At 41.8% G+C, this 18,513-nt stretch overlaps 1 protein-coding gene across 2 annotated transcripts in view; it reads right to left on the bottom strand.

The window, feature by feature from the left end:
- The window catches only part of ZNF407 (zinc finger protein 407), a 391,880-nt gene that overhangs the window by 350,466 nt on the left and 22,901 nt on the right, over nucleotides 1–18,513 (bottom strand). For both annotated transcript variants that reach the window (XM_070452977.1, XM_070452978.1), the window contains exons 2-3: nucleotides 12,761–17,465; nucleotides 7,242–7,356 (exon numbers count right to left, since the gene is read on the bottom strand). In XM_070452977.1, coding sequence (XP_070309078.1) covers nucleotides 7,242–7,356; nucleotides 12,761–17,411 — 4,766 coding nt within the window. In that variant the 5' untranslated portion in view covers nucleotides 17,412–17,465. The remainder of the gene's footprint in view (nucleotides 1–7,241; nucleotides 7,357–12,760; nucleotides 17,466–18,513) is intronic.

The following is an 18,513-nucleotide window of genomic DNA, read 5'->3' as shown; positions in this document are numbered from 1 at the left end:
TTTTGAATTGACGGTTTCCTATCCAACGCACACTGCCCGGCCAGATGAACTGTGTGTGGAAACGCAATTCTAACGCCTGTTTTCAACGTTACCAGTTGCATGTGGACAACTGCAGCATGACCATGCAACTGTGTGTCCTTCTAATCAGTTGGAACTATATGCACGGAGCCAGTATGAACCTGTTTCCATTCCAACTATCCACAATCAATGGCATTCCTAATTAAAATTATGAACAATGAAATTCTCTTAAAAATAATTCCCCATGGCTGATACCCATGCCCCTGGATTCTGAAGTAGTCATTCGCTGCCTACTAGGTTCTCTGTCTCCTCCCTTCACTGCTTATTTCACAGTCCAGAAACGCAGGAAGACAGACAGACAAGGGGAAAAAAAAAAAAGTGATGGAAAGCAGAGGGAAAAGCCAGCACTCAGCACGGGCGCAGGGCGCAGCTCTGTGGCCTGGCCCTGGCCACCCGGCCCCTGTCCTAGGTGATCTTTTCACCCTAAAAACTTACAGCACTGGCACATCCTGATGATCCATAAATATTTAATATTTCAGAAAAAAAAAATTCCCCACTTCACCCCATCTAGCCACTTAAACTCTAGGAATTTCTTGCAGTGTTCTTAATATCCCACGCTATTCCATACTTCACTACTTTTGCTCTTTTGTTCTCACTAACAAAAAATGTCCTGATCTGCCTTGTGAATAAATACCCCTGCATCCTTCAAGACCCAACTCAGACCTGTGTCCTGAGTGAAGCCTTTCCTGGTGCGCCCCGGCAGAGCCGGGCAGCCCTCCGCTGTGGACCACTGTGTCCTGCTCATACGTCTGCCTCCGAGTCTGTCTCCTACCCGGAGCACGTGACCACAGGGCCCTTGCACCACCTGAGCCCACTGAAGGGAAATGCTCAGGAATGTGCCCCATGGGAAGTGAACGAATGCTTCAGTCCTTATACTTCCCTCCCATCTGCATTTCCAGTGTCTCTCCCTCAGTCTCGGACAAATCAAAGAGCAAAGCCCTGTGGGAAACACATGAACAGGAAGAGGGAGGGAGAAAACAGGCCAGTAATAATAAAAGAAAACACGGGGCAGGCGAGAAAACGAGGGGAGCAGCTGCCCTCCTGCATTTCACTCCCGGGAAATAATAAAGAATCCCCTGATTCCACAATAGGTTTTTAAAGTCACCATGGAACACTTTAAAATAAAAATAAAGCAAAAATTACTTAAGTCACTGAGATAAGACTTTTTCACTGGAAAAGACCTTAGAGACAGAGGTCAATGTTTTCAACTATGACACCAACAAAGGACAATGTGTATTCTATTCCTATTTTCTAATGAGTTGATCTATACTTACTGCCTTGGAATAAATCTATGAGCCGACTGTTTGAGGCAAAAGTGCAAGAAAACACTTATCACAAAAGAGGAGCACAGGACACGGTCTGACACAGAAGCTCTCGCTCCCTGTGAGGAGAGACAGGAGAGGGTTTCTTCCTCTTCTTCTCCATTATCCCAGCCTTGCCCTCAACGCTCTCCCGGGTTCACAAAACAGCTCACTGGAAAAACTCCTATAATCATATCTGAGAAAGAGTGTGATTTACTTTAATATAATTACTGTGGTATCTCTTAGATTTTCAAAATAAAGGTGATTTGTTTAAAAAAAATATAAAATGACATCCATTCACTATTTAAATGGTATTTCAAGGACTTCAGCATCAGAAAAACACCCTAACAGTGTAAACGTGGTTATTCCTCACTGACAGGGAGAGACAATAGGCATCACATGAGGATTTTAGATTTTTCAAACTAAAGGCAAAGTATATCATTAAACAAAAAGCATTAAAGTATTATAGAGGTAAAACATGCAATGTGTCCTGTATAAAAAAGTACTTTAATGTTAGTTTTGATTTTTAAAAAACTGGGAGATGCTACCCTTCATATTGTTACAAGTATAATGTGTGACACAATATAAAACAAATCTTTTCTGTCTCTTTTTTCTATGTCTCTTTAACCGAAACAATCAGCCAAACGAAAAGCTTATTTTCTTTGGATACATCTGTAGATATGATGGCTGTAATTAATTGTTCAGCTAAAAATGCAATTCCATGGTGCTTTTAATGATTTAGGTATACACAGCTTTAGTTCTCAAAGCAGACTAAAAATAGTGATTTTAATTTATTCCTGCTGCCTACAATTACCCACAACCATGTATTTTTAAATATTTCCAGCCTATAAAAATTACTAATTTTTGCCACTTGTGTTTATCTGCATTTAGACTTTGATTTGGATAAATTAAGCTCTCAAGTGTTCCTTGCTTTATGAAACTCTGCATGTTGTACACTTCAACACAAATAAATGACTTGTACCATTAGAGGTTTAAATAATGTAATGTACTTCATGCTCAGCCTGAAGCTGGATTCCAATGAAGTTGCTAATGCACGTAATGATTAAGTGTAACTCAAATACTAACTGTGTTGTTGAAAACATGACAGGCAATAATTTGGTCTATTATATTCTGCCATTTAATTGCCTAGTACAGACATTCTCTGACACGCTATGAAGCAATGATTTACAATTATTCAAGCTGCAAAGGTCAGAAAGTGACATTATAATCATCTACATAGAGATCCCTTCTAATGCACAAAAACTAGGTAATGCCACACGCACAAAAAAAAAAAAAAAAAAGAGTTTCACTGCATTAGTAACTTTCTATTTAAGGTTTCTTAAGCCAACTGAGAATAAACAGTTCATAAGCACATTAATATACAATAGAAAATGTCTAGAATCTTTCCATGAACCAGAGATGACAGATTCTGTAAATGCTCTTATTCCCTCCTGACTAGGTAAGTACTACTCAACTGTTTATCTCCATATACAAGATTCAAGACTAGATACAGGGAACGCAGTCAGAAAATTACATAATCCCTAAATCATGGATACTGGCTTTTTGTGAATAATGGCATAAAAAGTTAGGCTTCATCTCCCAGGTTTCCTGAAATCACAGGCCACTTACTAATTTTCTAATAACTCTTTTTTGTAGTAACTAGTAAGGAAAAACAAAAACCCAAGATGATCAACTTTATCCCTCTCATTCTAATGGAAAGACAATAAAATCTTTACTCTTTTAGGGATTATTTCTGTCATACTAACATGTTCAATTTTTAACCACTCAAGCACAATGAATCAACACATAAAGAACGGGGAAAAATAAAATTATTTAAAACAACTTTTTAATATGAGAAAAATGAAACAGAGAGAGACCAGAAAAAAGAAAGAGAAAGAGACTGAATACCAGAATGTTAAAGTAAAACACAGTGCAAGCAATTTTTTAAAATAATGTAAGTCTGAGAAAAGCAGAAAACAAAAGTGGCTAGAGGCTGGAAGGAAGCAAGTACAGTTACCACACGCTAGAGAAAACAACCTAGGGAGAAAAAACTAAGTACAAATGAAAATTAGTAACTAAAACAACAGATTTAACAAAAGCAAAGAAGTAACTAAAAGGCACAGCTAAAAGGAAGGAGACAGGGAGGGGTCTACCATTACTGCCACATGAACTGCCTCCACCACTAAAAGTTCTTCTACTCTCAGAGCTACCATCTGCACAGTGGGAGTAATAAACATGGGATGAGCAGTCTCACGAAACTGGAATCAACAAATGAAATGGATGGTAATGAAGTATACCCTAAACCACAGCACTCCATAAATACTATTTATAATTGAGAGTACGATATATACACGTGTGTGTGCGTACAAACATGGAGAAAAAGAATATCAAAATAAATTTAGATGAATGTAACAAAACATGGTTTCCACAATGATGTCCTTAAACCACTGAGATTTTTAAGCTCCTGACTACCGAAAAATAACAAAGGTAAAGATCATGGACTTAGTAAAAATGTGTCTACCTATTTTTAAACATATGTTTCCAACAAAACTATTAACTTCTCTGTAAGGTGCTTTCTATTATTTTTTTATTTCCTCCCCCACTAAGCCCTATGTCCAACCCGGGGCACACTTTCATTTTAACTATCCATTATTTATAAAATTCACCTAAATTCTATAAAATTCCTCTTGAGGTCATGCTCAGAAGTAAGAAAAACATTAGGAAACTGTAATTCAAAAACTGCTCCTCCTAAAAGTGAAAGTAGAGTGAAAGGTTTTTAAATGAGTTATCTATAACATGTTCTTAAAACAGGAAGTTCAGAGTAATACATCTTGAAACCTATACCCTGACATAAGCATGTAAACCATGGGTCAACAAAACTTAAATCCTGAGCTCTGAATCCTAGCCAGCATTAGAAATTAGACATCTCATACACTCAGCTTCTTCTGTCAAATAACTTAAACCCATGATAAGCTGTAGCTAAGATTTGTCGATGACGGGGAGAGAGATGTTAAAATTGAGCTTAAAAATTCAAAGATAAGTGTAGGTTCAAACAGTGGAAATTAAAAGTTTAGAAGGAAGTCTTTATTAAGGGAGTAGCTAATGCACAACCCTTAAATTAAGTCTTAGTAAAAAAAATATATATATATGATACATATTTGATGAGCATCTAAAAGCTTCTTAAATAAAGATATGAAAAAAATCACATAAATAAACTGATATATTAATTCTCAGCTCAATTCAACAAAACACACCATTTGTTGTTTTCATCAATTTCACCATAAAATATCAGGTTTTATTGAAGAGGTTACTAAGGAAAAATAGTACAACAATGTGAGTAATACTTTCACTGTAAAAATGTGCCTGCCCCACTGTTTTCATATATTACAACTCTATCAGCACTGTTTGAAAAACCATTTCTTTCTTACAACTCAAACAGTGAAAGGATTATGGATAAAATTTTAAGACAGACACTAAAATGCTAACTACTGAAGAAAAGAAAACATAGGGCAGGACCTTCTGTTTGTGACAAAATTAGAGATTTAATGTTCCTGAAAGATCACTTCACCTTTAAAAGCATGATTTTTTAAAAGGTAAAATTGATAGCAATTAAAGCTAATGAAGAAATGCAGCATGAGCTGCTTATGTTCAGGAACGAATGGGTCCACCGAGCATTTCTAAGATTATTCAGCCATCAATGATAATGAATCGACATTGTCAGTGATGTGAACATGCCAGTGCTCCCTACTGCCACTGACCTGATAGCCAGTTCTCATTTTATTCATGTTTTTTACTTTAATTTTTAACCTACATACTGCTCTATCCCTTTGAAACACATGAAATACAGAACAACCTATGGCACTTTTTCTTTAGCACTGAAGGGTATTTCACTCACTACTGTTCTGTGTCAACTACACAGACTCAATAGGCATTCTTCAGTTTACTGAAATTCTTCAGAACTTTTAGCTTCACTGTAAAAATATCTACCCTGTACAAATTATTGTTATGTGACTTTAAGTCAAATTTTATGTAAAAAAATTAAGAAATATTATTTCTTGGTCAAATAAAATTCAACAACTACTGTAATTCTAAGAGATACAGTTTGGGAATCTAGATTGCTTTTTCCACACGCACACACACACACACGTAGACCTCTATGACAGCAGCATAAAACTCAACATACCTACAAGCACTTACAACTCTACTTGGGAGTCTACTTGGGAATCACTGTATAAACCACAGTGCAACACGCCAGTCGTGCGTTGTGAGCAGTAAGCTAAGCAAGCGTGCAGTGCTCAAAACCACACACCCAGAGCTACTCAGTCAGGTTTGGTCCTGACACTACATGTGTCAGAAGCTGCTCTCTAGAAGTCTCTCCTTCTCTTCCCGGGTCTTGCTAACACTAATAAAAAAGGAATGGAATCAGGTTTCTAATAACACAGTATGCAAAAACTATTTACTTATTCCCAGAAATGAGGAAGAAACTTTTTTTTTTTTTTTTTTTTTTGCCAACTTATAGCAAATCTTCACCACAGTCTGGGCCTTCCTCCTTGCTATAATTCACATGGTAAAAACAGAAATGAAATATCTTTTAAAATTCCAAGACCTGGAGCAATTAAAATGCACCATTTGGCACTCGACCCTTGCAGCTACAATCAGTAGCAACAAAACTCATTCTCCCACTGATCTTCAGGGGGCTTTAGGGCAAAGGTTCATCTTCATTTACTTTAGCTCCAAGTCACTGAACCATCAATTCTGCCAATGAATAAATCACAGACCATGGTTAATAAAACTGCTTGTAAAGTTATTTGTAAAACTATCTTAAGGGTCAAAAAATGCAACTGCATCCTGGGATGAAATGTACCATCCATTAAAAAACAGAAGTTGTTTGTGACTTAAAAGGTATTTATACAGTAGTGCTAGCCAGAAGAATCTTCCACTGAAAAAAGAAACCTCATATAACATGTGCACATTGCATAATTTAATTGAATCTGAAGTGTTTTGTGAACCAACCATAAGAACTGCAGGTTTCTCAGGTTTCACATAAAGTGTTTTTATATGATGCACTTATTAATTCATTTCTCTAGCATAATAACATTAAAATATACTTATAATCTGAAGTAACGTATTAAAAATCCAGCTCTGAATGTCCTATGATATACCATAGATGTCATGGCATTTTAAAGCCTTTTAAACATTTCTGCTAAATTAATTAGTTTTACATTAAAGCGTCTCAGTGCTTCCTATTAAATGTAAGACATTTGAGTGACAATTAAACATTGTGAATGATTCTTTAGAGGAAAGAGCCATTAACTAAAACAGGATAACAAGTTTTGAAATAAAGTTACACAAAAACATACTTTATACACACTGGCTTTTTAAGCCTCAAAAATCAGTTCTCTGAAATGAAATCTTTTTCTGCTTTTTTCCTTATAGAATATGTCCAATGGATCCAAAGAACCATTAATGCGATTAAAATTAGAGCAGTATAGCAAAAGAAAAAAAGGGAAAAAACAGACATATACACTCCTAAAGCTATATTATGTATTTTTTTATGTCTTTAAATGGAATTTACAGTTCTCTCTGGCAATGTGAATGAACATCCTATAATTTAGTCAATTTACAGATTACAGGTTCAAATTGACCTTGTAGCCCATAAAATTGCTCATCTTCAGCACAGGATTAGAAGTGGGAGAAGAATGTCATAACTATGTTTAAGGAATTTACCATAACAATGGAAAGGAGGATACGCATGCATAATTCTAGCCACTCTTACTCATATCAGTTTTGAATCCTGAAACAATGGATATCCCGCACGTGCTTCCTGGTTCACCACGGTAGAGATGGTTTCAATTTACTCACCCACAGACATGACACTTGTATTCCCTCATCCCAAGGTGCCTTTTGACATGGTTTCTGGCATCACCAAGCTGAGCTGTTGCAAAATGGCATATCTTGCACTTGAATGGTTTTGATCCTAAGTAAATTTAACATAAAATATGATTTGAATTTGAATAATACATTACTGATATTTTTAAAACAGGCCTAGATCTTAAATCTTACTTATAGTCTAATTACAATTTTCTGTCCGCAAAATGGAACACTTGCATACTCTTCTAACTTGAACACACATGCATTTCATAATTATTCCACCAATAAGACTTTAAAATGTTTCAATGAGTATTTCTAACTTTCAACAACATTTCTAAAATTTAAAGTCAAAAGTGATGCACTTGAGCAGTACTAAGTATTAACAGATAAGATGAGCTAAATAATTTCAAATATTTTTCTTACAATTCACAAAAATAGCTTTTAAAGTCACTCAACATTTTAAATGGAACATTTTTAAAACATAGATGCTTATAGAGTATCTGATACTTTTTAAAATATATTTATTATCAAATAAATTTCTCAGTGGCCACATCCTGGTTCCCTCATATTTCTGCAACTTTGAATTTATTCACACTAATAATGGTACTTCAGATTTTTTCCTGACATTTATCCCAAATTATTCCCTATATTACTTTTAATAGCACACAGTATAAGAATATATAGTGGATAAGTTATTTGCTTTTATGATCATTTTACAGTCAAAAATTTGTGATGATTCAACAAATCAGAAGAACTGACATTTTGGCTATTATTGACTTCAAGAATAAGTATTTCAACATGAAAGGCACAGTACCAACATTCTTCTTTTATTTCATAAATAAATAAGATTAACCCATACTCAAACGTGAGGAGATAAAATTATTTCAGAGCCCACAAACTTACTGTCAGTAACAGGTAGATTCTACCTGGCAAATGGGTACTAAAGATCATCAGTACCCATGTTAACAAGAAGCAACTCTCTCAAAGTGTAACATGAATACATCATTTTCTATTTCTAACCTTTAAATCCTCAAATAAATCAAAATCATCTTTTAAAAATCAGTTTAAAATTGTTACAATGTTTCCAAATTTTTCATAGCATATATAGTACCTACTTGGTGAAGTACCTCTTATAATATAGTCAGACAGAATGTGAAATATGTGGACTTTAATAAATACACAAAAAGAGCTCAAATAAAAAAATGCAATAAATCATTTTTGATCAATGGAACTTGGTGCAATGCCCTTGGGAAAAGAAATCCTCCCAGAATACTTTGTTGAAACTGAAGCACTCAGTAAAAAATTTTAGAGTCTTAAATTTCAATTTAATTCCCAAAAGCTGACAAAAAAAAGTGAAGCATTTAATTTTAATCTTCTAACAGAAATAAAAAAGTCAACAGTACTAAGCACAGGCAGACAAGGTTGAATATTTCACAGTTCAATGACAATGAAGCCAGATCTCTTAATACTTCCATTTCTACTCTGAGAAGTAGATGTAAAATATATTTAGCACCTGAATGGTTATATCTAGTCAGCTTTATATGTTTAAATGTCAAAAGCAGGTTGAGACTGCAGCTTACAGCAATCCCATTCTATCAGTCACATTAGAAACTACAGTTTATTTAAATGATTCTGAAGAAACGAAGCCTATCACTACTTGGAAACATTTCCTCTAGACAGGGAATTCTATAAAGGGGCTTGTGAAAGAACAGGGTGAGAAGAATCAATTACCTGCACTTTAAATTACACTGCATTAAAGGTAAGGTAATTAGGAAATTATTCATCAACAAGAACACCAGGGCTCTAAACAAAAAGATAAAGCTCTCTCAACACGTGTGTTACAATTTTGGTGAAAGGATTCAAAGTATCTTGTGATTCAGGCCCTCTAGTTCCGCCCCAGGAGTGCGACATAGACCTCCATAGACCTCAGGTGTCTGCAATGTAAGGCACGTGGCTCCCTGGTGGAGGCTGCCTTTCCTTCGGATTTCAGCCATCACTGCTGGTGCGCTGACAACACCTACATAAGTCACCTTGCTGACTGTTTTCATGCAGAAATCACGGAGGCCCTAACTGCTTCTTGTATCTAACGCACAAAGGAGATGTATTAACATCTCCTTTCTGTGCCATGAAAATTCTAATACTGGAGACTAGAGGTCACATTTTCCTGTACAAGAAAACAAGAAACGTTTCCACTTTTTTCCTAACTGATGGTGTTTCCATCTTTAAACTTGCCAGGCCTATCCCAACATGAATCCAGGCATAGTATTATCAGGCAAAATTTGTAAAACCTCATATTTTAAAATTTGTCTTAGGGGTTCCCTGGAGAAGACACTAAAAAAATCGGCCTGCAATGCAAGAGACCCAGGTTCAACCCCTGGATCAGGAAGATCCCCTGGAGGAGGAAATGGCAGCCCACTCCAGTATTCATGCCTGGAGAATCCCAGGGACAGAGGAGCCTGGTAGACTGCAGTCCATGGGGTCCCAAAGAGTCAGACACAACTGAGTGACTAACACTTTCACTTTCACACTTTAGGCGTACTGACATTATTAGATACGTATTTATTAGAAATAAATAAATTATTATTTATTATTAAACAGTCCCATTCCTTGATTTTTGTTTTTTTTCTTTTTTAAATTTTGAAAATAAATAAATAAATAAATAATAAATAAAATTTGGTCTGTGAGGTTTTTCTGAAAGGGATAAATGAAGAGGCTCTCTAGCCTTCTGGCACCTTCTTACAATTCTATCTAAAGAAGTCCGCCCGCCCCCACCCCCAAAAAAAGAAAAAAACAGAAGAGTTCCCAAGACGTTAAAAACTAAGCCTCTCCTCAGGCCTGCACTGGCCTTCCTCAATGTCAGTCACGGCCAACCCCTATGCACACGCGGACGTGACACTTGAAAAATCACAGCAAGACTAGGTCTTAGAGTCAAGTAAGACAGATTCAACCCCCCACCTAAAGCTTCTCCACTCCACAACCTTCCTGACACTGAGCACTTCACCAGTCCTCCTGCTTCTTCCTCCATTCAACAAAGAGCAGTGAGCGCCGCGGCACGCGGCCGCCCTGCGCCGGACGTGGGCACGCGGAGTCCCCCCAAGCACCTCTGCCCACGCTGACCCGGCTGCCACAGCGTCGTACCAGCCCTGACATGGGAACCTTCCGGCGAAGCCACCCGCTCCCCGTCTTCCCACAGGAAGACGGTGCCAATGGCACCTGAGAGCGGCTAGGAACAGAAAGCAAGGGCTTCAGACAGCCTTCGGCCTGATGAGCTCCGATGCGCGGAACTGAAGCTTCCGCTGCACCAGCAAGCGCTGGGGAGTCTTTTCCCCACAGTCCTTGATGACCAAAACTCATTTATTTCTTCTAGTGCTGCTTTTATCATGTTAAGGATGGGAAGAAAAGGTTACATAAAATATATAGTAAATCACAAAATATGAAAACAGCGATTGGAAGAATAAGCACTCTTCCAGTCAGTCATTAATAACCATCCCTCAGTGACTATCTCATGGATATAAGCAAAGAATCAGAGAGGCACTTCATTCTAAAATGCCCCCGGGGGCGGGGAGGGGAGTTGGATTAAAACCTGGAGAGCAACCTCCCCCAAAAAAATGACTTGCAAAATTGAAATGTGGGCTGACATTGGGTACTCAGAAACACTTTTTTTGGTGCCTCAGAACACAATAAAAATGTTCCTGCTGATAAGCCCAACACCAGTTGTTTAAAAGTATGCTAACTTTTACTAAATGTTACAATCAATGATGTAACTTATATAAGTAGGGTTACTTTGTCACATATTGATAGTTACCTCACTTTCACATCCACATTAACTTGATTTTAAATGCAATTAATACATATAGTCAAGGAAGACTAATGGACTACATTCTGCACTTAACCTGGTGGACATTTTCAAATGGCACAAGTGACCAGTGCAAACCTATTTTGCATTGTAAACGACTAAATAAATCTTAATGGATTAAGAATGATCAGCTATCAACACACAAGGGAAATTAAGTGCTGAAATGCCTACATTGATTATTTTAAATTATTAGCCTTACTCTGTTCTTGAATTTGTATGCTTTTAGTGAGCTTTAACACATTTACAAGACTTATTGACTATAATTACAAGAGAATTCAAGTAATGGACACATCAATTATGAGCAACATGTCTTGACCAGACAGTTGCATAAAGAATTCTAAAAAGAGCTCCATTAGCATCTTCCTCTTACTTTTATTCAGTTTTATCTGCCTTAAGAGGGCATGCTAAGAAAGTACCTATTTTCTGTACGTGTGAACGAGCCTAGTTTCTAAAAACCATATCATTTCAGGAACCGAGCAATAACACAATACCAACAGAGATGATAATGATACCAACAAATAACTGTATTTGAAATTATTCCCCAGCAGTGGTTCTACTGCCTGAGAAGAGCTGAGATCAAGAGAACAATGTGTCTATTTACCTAGATCAATCTTCTGCTGGTGGCCCTGTTACTTCTGTCAATGAAAAACTTTTATCTATCTTTAATCACCCTCAACTATTAACAATGTTTCATACTCTTCTGTCTGCCTCCTTATAACCATGCACTAAGTTTCAAAAACTGCATGAATCTAAAGTATAGCTTTAATAATAAGCCATTATTTAAAAGTACAGTAAAATAAACCTTACAGTTTTAATGAAAATATGTTCATTGAAATGTGAATTTATTATTCAAATCCACTCATAAATTCAACCATGGAGACAGAACTTGTCTAAGCAGAGCACAATGATTTAGAAAAGCTGTCTATTTAAAATAAAGAATGTATGGCAGGTTTATAGAAACAGTGCAGTGAATTTTTACATAAATTTAGAATAGTGGCTTATGTATTTTCCACAAAAAAAAAGTTTCAAAAAGAAAATTTCTACCTAAAAATTGAACATTAAAATGCAACACTCCAGACAGCACAAAAACTAAATCAAGTGCTACCTCCATGAAAACCAAATCCCCAGAACATATTAACTTTGAAAAGTGTTGACTAATTTTGATCTTTGAGAGCAGAATCCTGTTTCCTGTGAGTTACACTTTGGGATATAAACTATCTGGCAATGGATACACCTAAATCCCTAAAACTGTAAGGAAATAGTCATACTTCATTTTTCAAAAGCCATTTAATAGGTCCTCTGAAACCCAAAGTGCCACTGAACAGACACCCTGGAGAACCAAACACTTAAAGGACTTAGAGACAACTGAAAAGCTGTGAGAGGCAGGAATGTAACAAAGGCATCAGAAGGACTAGGCTTTCTGGTCAAAGAAATCTGCCAAACAGCCTGCCTTTGGAATCACTAAGTCTCAGTTAATAACCTGGAGATACGCTGAGTGTCAACCAAAAGCCCGGCAAGGGCTGGGGGCAGCAGGAGCTGAGCTGGGTGGGGGCCGCCAGGCAGGGGCTCTAAGGACTCCACGTTCCGGGGGAACCCAGGTCCCCACTCGAGCACGCCCCCGGCCCTGGCGGGTAAAGAGGTCGCGTGGACCTACCTGTGTGCGTGCGAATGTGCGCCAGGAACGCCATCGAATTGCTACTGCGACACATCTTCCCACAGTACTTGCACACGTTGCCCTGGTTCTCCTCCCTCTCGCGGTTGATCTGCTCAGTGTCCTCCACGATGTACTTGTTCACCTCTCGGAGCAGCTCCTCGTGCTGCCCTTTGATGTGCAGGAACAAATTCTGCTCAGAGTCAAAGGGCTCCGTGCACTTGACGCACTTGAAGGTGGCGCCACCCTCGGGCAGCTCCTCCACGCTGGCCTGCTCGTTCCGCATGTGGCCGGCGCTGGCCAGGTGCTGGTGGAGGTTGCTCTCCGTGTAGAAGGACTTGCCGCAGAGCAGACAGTGGAAGTGTTTCTCCTTCGTCGGGTGCTTCATGGCTATGTGCACGTTCAGGCCACTCAGACCGTCTGCCAAGAAGCCACAGTCATCACAGCGAATCCGGGTGGACTCCGCAAAGGAACTACCATCTGCTTTTTTCTTCTTCACACCTTGGGCACAGTCCTTCAAGGGGAGCTCACTCATCCTCACTCCCGCTGCCACAAGTCCCTCTTGAGACTGGTCGAAGAGTTCCCCATCTTCAGGGTTCTTGATCCTTATTATGGAAGAATCAAACCGGCCGAAACTGTACACAGCCTGCCCTTTATCATCAATACTGATTATAGTTTCATAAACATCATTGTTGTCAGTGGTGCTGTCAGAAGCTGGACCATCCTCTTCCAAAATCATTTTGGTTTCATGTTGGGAATTCATGAGAATCTCCTTACTTTCCAGAACAGGATCTTCCGGAACATCTTTCAAGTCCCCTGAACTCTGCACGCTTCCAGCTCTGTCCTGATCACTGCTCCCCAGGTTGAGGGGTTCTCCGGGAGCTCTCAGCATGGCACTCTTGGCTGGATGCTCTCCATCTACAGCTCTGGGACACCCGTGTTTGCCAAGGACTTTATCAGCTTTGTCTTCTGCCTTTCCTCCATCACTCTCACTGTGTGTGTTTGGACTATTGATGTCATTCAACATACTGTGCTTTTTCTTTGCTGTCTCATGATTCAAAGCTGAGCTTCCTGAGTTTTCATCCTGAAATTTGCTTGGGGAGCCACAATTAGAAGAAATACTGAGGGGTACCATCTCCTCCGGTTTTATAACTTTGTCCTTGGCAAGGGGCTGCTGGAAAGTTTCACAAAAGGGGTGATCTTCACTGAGGTTAGACTCCTCCTCAGTCTCAGCTTCTACAGACTCAGAAGCACAGAACACCTTGGACATATCTAAACTGGTGTTCTCATCCAAAATAGAGCAATCGGCAGCATTTCTAGATTTGAGAGTTTCAGAGGGTTGGTCTGAAATAATCTGAAATTCCTCAGAGTTCTGTTTCTGCTGCCCGTGGGGAATAATGATGGTTTTGGACATTTCTGAAGAACTGGCGTCTACATTAGTAGAGTTCAGGTAAGACTGCCTTTTCATCTTGTGTTTTTCTGTTGCCGCATGCCTGGTCATCTCCCGTCGAGTCACAGCATAGTAATCACATGCCATGCAATAAAAGGCAAACTCTCTTGTATGTTTCCGTTTTACATGCAGCTCCAGAGAGGTGGAAGAGTACGCTTTAAACTCACAGTGCGTACATCTGTTTTCACCTGTACTCGCATCATCTCTCTGAAGGCATGTGTCACCCTGAAGGTCCTCTGGATCCACAGAGGTTTGCTCCTTTTTCTCAATAAGGTGACTGCCAGTCTCCCCATCTTCAGGGTGAAACACGTTCTCAACTTCCACTTCCACTGGATTCCCTTGCTCGAGTGATGGCTGTTCTGAAATGGAGGTGTCTGCTTCCAGTGGAGGGTTGGCAGGTTCATCTGAAACTGCCACACTGGTGTTCTTCCTACCGGCATCAAGGTTACCACCTTCAGGGCCAACAATGATATCTGAGCTTTGTTTTCCACTTGCTTCAATTTCTACACGTCCTTTATGCTTCTTGGTGGCACAATGCCGTTCCATGTCTCCCTTGGTTACGGTGTAATACTTACAGACTTTGCATAAATAACTGTACTGGTGACTGTGTTTTCGCCGAATGTGCACAGTCAAGTTTGTGATACTCGAGGCCAGGAGACCACAATGTGAACAGGTCCGAGAGATGTTGCCTTTAGGTCGCCCCCTCTTTGGAGTGGGGGGTGGAGCTAGTTCACCCTCTTTGGTAATGACACCGGACAATGACAGTTCCTGGGGAGGCAGGATGCTCTGGTCGAGACAGGCCTGCTCCCGGAACTGCACACCTCCGCTGTGGCCTTCTGTCCGCCCATTCCCAGGGACGCCAAGCTCTTCTTTCTTGTCATTTGCACCTATGCAGACCCTTTCAATACACTCCTCAAAGCTTAGGCCAATGTTATTTTTCTTAGCATTTTCAAGATGCTTGCTTCTCTTGATGTGTTTCTCCATTCCTTCTTTGCTCAGGGAATAAAGATTACACGCTTTACAAAGAAAGTGATAGTCTTGACCATGGCGGAGCTTTATGTGTCTCGTGAGAACAGTGGAAGATCTTGTTTTGTAAAAACACTTCTTGCACTGAAACTGAGGCTTACTCGAATGCCTCGCTTCATTTCCGTGGCTTACCCTGGACTTAGCTGGCTCTTCCTGAGCTGCTTTTCCGGCCTCACCCACAGAAACGTTTGCATTTTCTGATTCTAAAGTACTTAAGGGGAACGTCTGTAATGCCAAATCACCATTAAATGACTGAGAAGTCTTCGGCTGACCCAACAAGTTAATGTGCTTCTCAGTTGCTCTGTGTTCCTCCACGTCTTTCTCGGAAGAGAAAAACAGATGACAAGGCGGGCAGAGGAAACCCATACTGTGCTTCTCCTTCATGTGGTCACTCAGGTCCATCTCGTTCAGGGAAGTAAATGCACAACACTGGCAACGCAGGCCAGAGGCGGTCTGCTGATGCGGGTGGCTGTGCACGTGCTCCTCCACGTCCCTCCTGGACGCGCTGGAGAAGCCACACGTCTGGCAGTGAAACCGCAACTCGCCCGCGTGGCACCTTGTCACCTGGATCTCCAGTTCCGCTCTGCTTGTGGCTGTGTGACCACAGGCCGAACAAGCACACGCCACCTGGTGGTCGGGAGCTGGCCTCCCTGCTGGAGAGTCGAAGGAGCCAGGGAGATGGGCGTTTGCCCTGTCCTGCTTCAGGGCCTGGGTCTCCAGGGCCTGGGTCTCCAGGAGCGTCAGGCACGGGGCCTGGGTGACAGCGCGCGGGTCCCCGTGCTGATGCGCCAACTCCGCGTCGCTCGTTTTCACCTGTGCTCTCAAGTGCTTCGAATACAGCCTCTGCGCTTCGTTAGTGCCCCTTTTACTAACTCCTAGGAGCGTGCACCTCTTCTTTGCCTGGCCCTTCAAGGAGAAGGCGCCGGCGCGCCGTCGGAAGCCGCTGCCCAGCACGAGGAAGCCGCGATCGGCCCTGGGTCTTGAGGCTATGCTGAGGCCGGTGGCTGCCTGGGCCGTGTTTCTGTTGGACTCCAGCCTATCTAGGAGACCCTCGGAGGTGACGACCACGCCCAGCTTTTTGCTCTGGTTCTCGGGATTCCCAGCTGCATCATGGGAGGTTACGTTTTCTTCAACCACCTCCACTTTCTCTGGAGAGGTGTTCCTGGACGGACTCATTTCAACCAGCAGTTCGCTGTCGCGCCCACTCTGTTTAGAAAAGCTTCCTCTGAAATCTCTAAATGCGCCCGCTCCAATGCTCCGCAAGGATTTTGAGTCGCCGTTCCTGGCTACCGGCCTAGACGCTCTCGGCTTTGTGCGGCCGGCCTTCGCTCCCACGGGACTCGGCTTCTTGGGCAAAGGCTGTTTGGTTAAGATCTGTACGAACCCTCCGCGGGCAGCGAGGTTCTGCCGCCTGAGATGTGTTTTGCCGAGACAGTGTGCGTTCAGCAGGTTCTCCTCGGCGCACTGAAAGCCGCAGAGCTCGCAGGAGAAGGCCCTCGGCGGGCCGTGCGCCTGCCCGGCGTGCCCGGGGAAGGCCAGGCCGCCGTCAGCCGCAGGGCCGCAGGCCTGGTCCTCCGGCAGTGGCGAGGGACACGCAGCATGCTTCTCCACGTGCGGGCAGGAGGCAGGCGAGGGGGCACGTGTGCCGCCCTGCAGCGCCACGCCCGGGCCCCCGAGGGGGCTGCTCCCTTGCATCTCTTTGGAGGGCGAGGGAGGCTCCCCTCCCAGATCGAGGAACGCTGTCGTCTCCTGAGCACGCTCCTTCCCAGCAGCCGTTTCCCCTGGGCTCCCGTGGCCGGGAAGGCCCGGGCTGCCGTCATGGCCACTCAGGAGGGGCCCTGCCCCAGTCCCCGGCGATGCGACACCCGCTTCCCGGCCCGCGCCTCTGGGGCTCCCTAACCCAGGGGCGCCCGGCTCTCCGGGCCGCAGGGCCTCAGCCTCTGCTAGTTTCATTCGCTTGGAAGCGCGTTTATTTCCGCCGTCCTCCTCGACAATGTGGTCCAAGTCCGAGGACTCTACAAAACCCCTTTTGTTTGTGGAATTCTCAGCAGTGTCCGCTGTCTCATCAGATACGGGCCCACAGTCCGCGCCGTGGGATGCACTGTGGCTCGGGTGTTCTGCCTCCTCGTTTACACGGTCACCCTCATCGCTCCCCGGCTTCTTCCGGGGATCCATCATTAATAAAGTGCCGGCGAGCTTCTGTGTCAGCGGCGGTCACTGGGCTCTCATAGCCTGTGAAGAACATAAACGCAGTGTTACACCTTTGAACGTACAGAAAAGACAGACGTCAGCCCGAAACTCAACATAAAGTGACACGCCGGATGAAAAATATCCCAAAATCAGCCTCGACATCTCCTTTACATTGAGATGGACTTGATCACGTGCCAAGTCCTTCATGAAACGAATGAAATCAGACTGGGCGACTGCATGTCACCACACAGCCAACTCAGAGAGCATTACTGCAGTAACTTTGATAGAAAAAGTAACTTTCAACCGGCTTACAAAAACACTCCCATGTTTTAGTTCTCTTTACTGGTCCATTTCAATTTACTACTTAAAAAAGAAAAAAAAAAAGAGAAGATCTTTTCAAATTACATTTCAGTGAACTCCCGTTCTATAAAATAGATTAAACAAAATCTGCTATGAGTCAGGAAGCCAGCCTTCCCCTCTTTGGCTTCCCAACAGAAGCCCAAGTCCCAGTGTAAAAAGAAAGGTAACAACTGCTTCAACCCGTCCCCCAGAGCAGAGTCCCACTGTCACTTCAGTCATGTCGGACTCTGTGCGATCCCACAGACAGCAGCCCACCAGGCTCCCCCGTCCCTGGGATTCTCCAGGCAAGAACACTGGAGTGGGTTGCCATTTCCTTTTCCAATGCATGAAAGTGAAAAGTGAAAGTGAAGTCGCTCAGTAGTGTCTGACTCTTAGGGATCTATGGACTGCAGCCTACCAGGCTTCTCTGTCCATGGGATTTTCCAGGCAAGAGTGCTGGAGTGGGTTGCCATTGCCTTCTCTGATGGTCCTTCTAAAAATGAAAATGAATATTCACCACCCAGCAAGCTCAAGCTCTGCCACCAGTGAAAGCCACTCCCATCCCAGTTGTCAATCACCAATTTCTCCATCTAACAGCCATTTTGTGTTGTCTGAAGGTTAATGGCAAAGGGAAATGTCAGTGATAGAGTAGAATTAATGAAGTAAATTTTAGGGGGAGAAAAAAAAATTTTTATTGAATAAAATGCTTTAAAATCAATAACATTGATTTCATTTTTCATTGTGCTATTTA

Source organism: Odocoileus virginianus, chromosome 22, assembly GCF_023699985.2.
Source record: "Odocoileus virginianus isolate 20LAN1187 ecotype Illinois chromosome 22, Ovbor_1.2, whole genome shotgun sequence".
Lineage (NCBI taxonomy): Eukaryota > Metazoa > Chordata > Mammalia > Artiodactyla > Cervidae > Odocoileus > Odocoileus virginianus.
The sequence above is the reverse complement of the archived record's forward strand: the minus strand, read 5'-3'. Positions and strand labels throughout refer to the sequence as shown.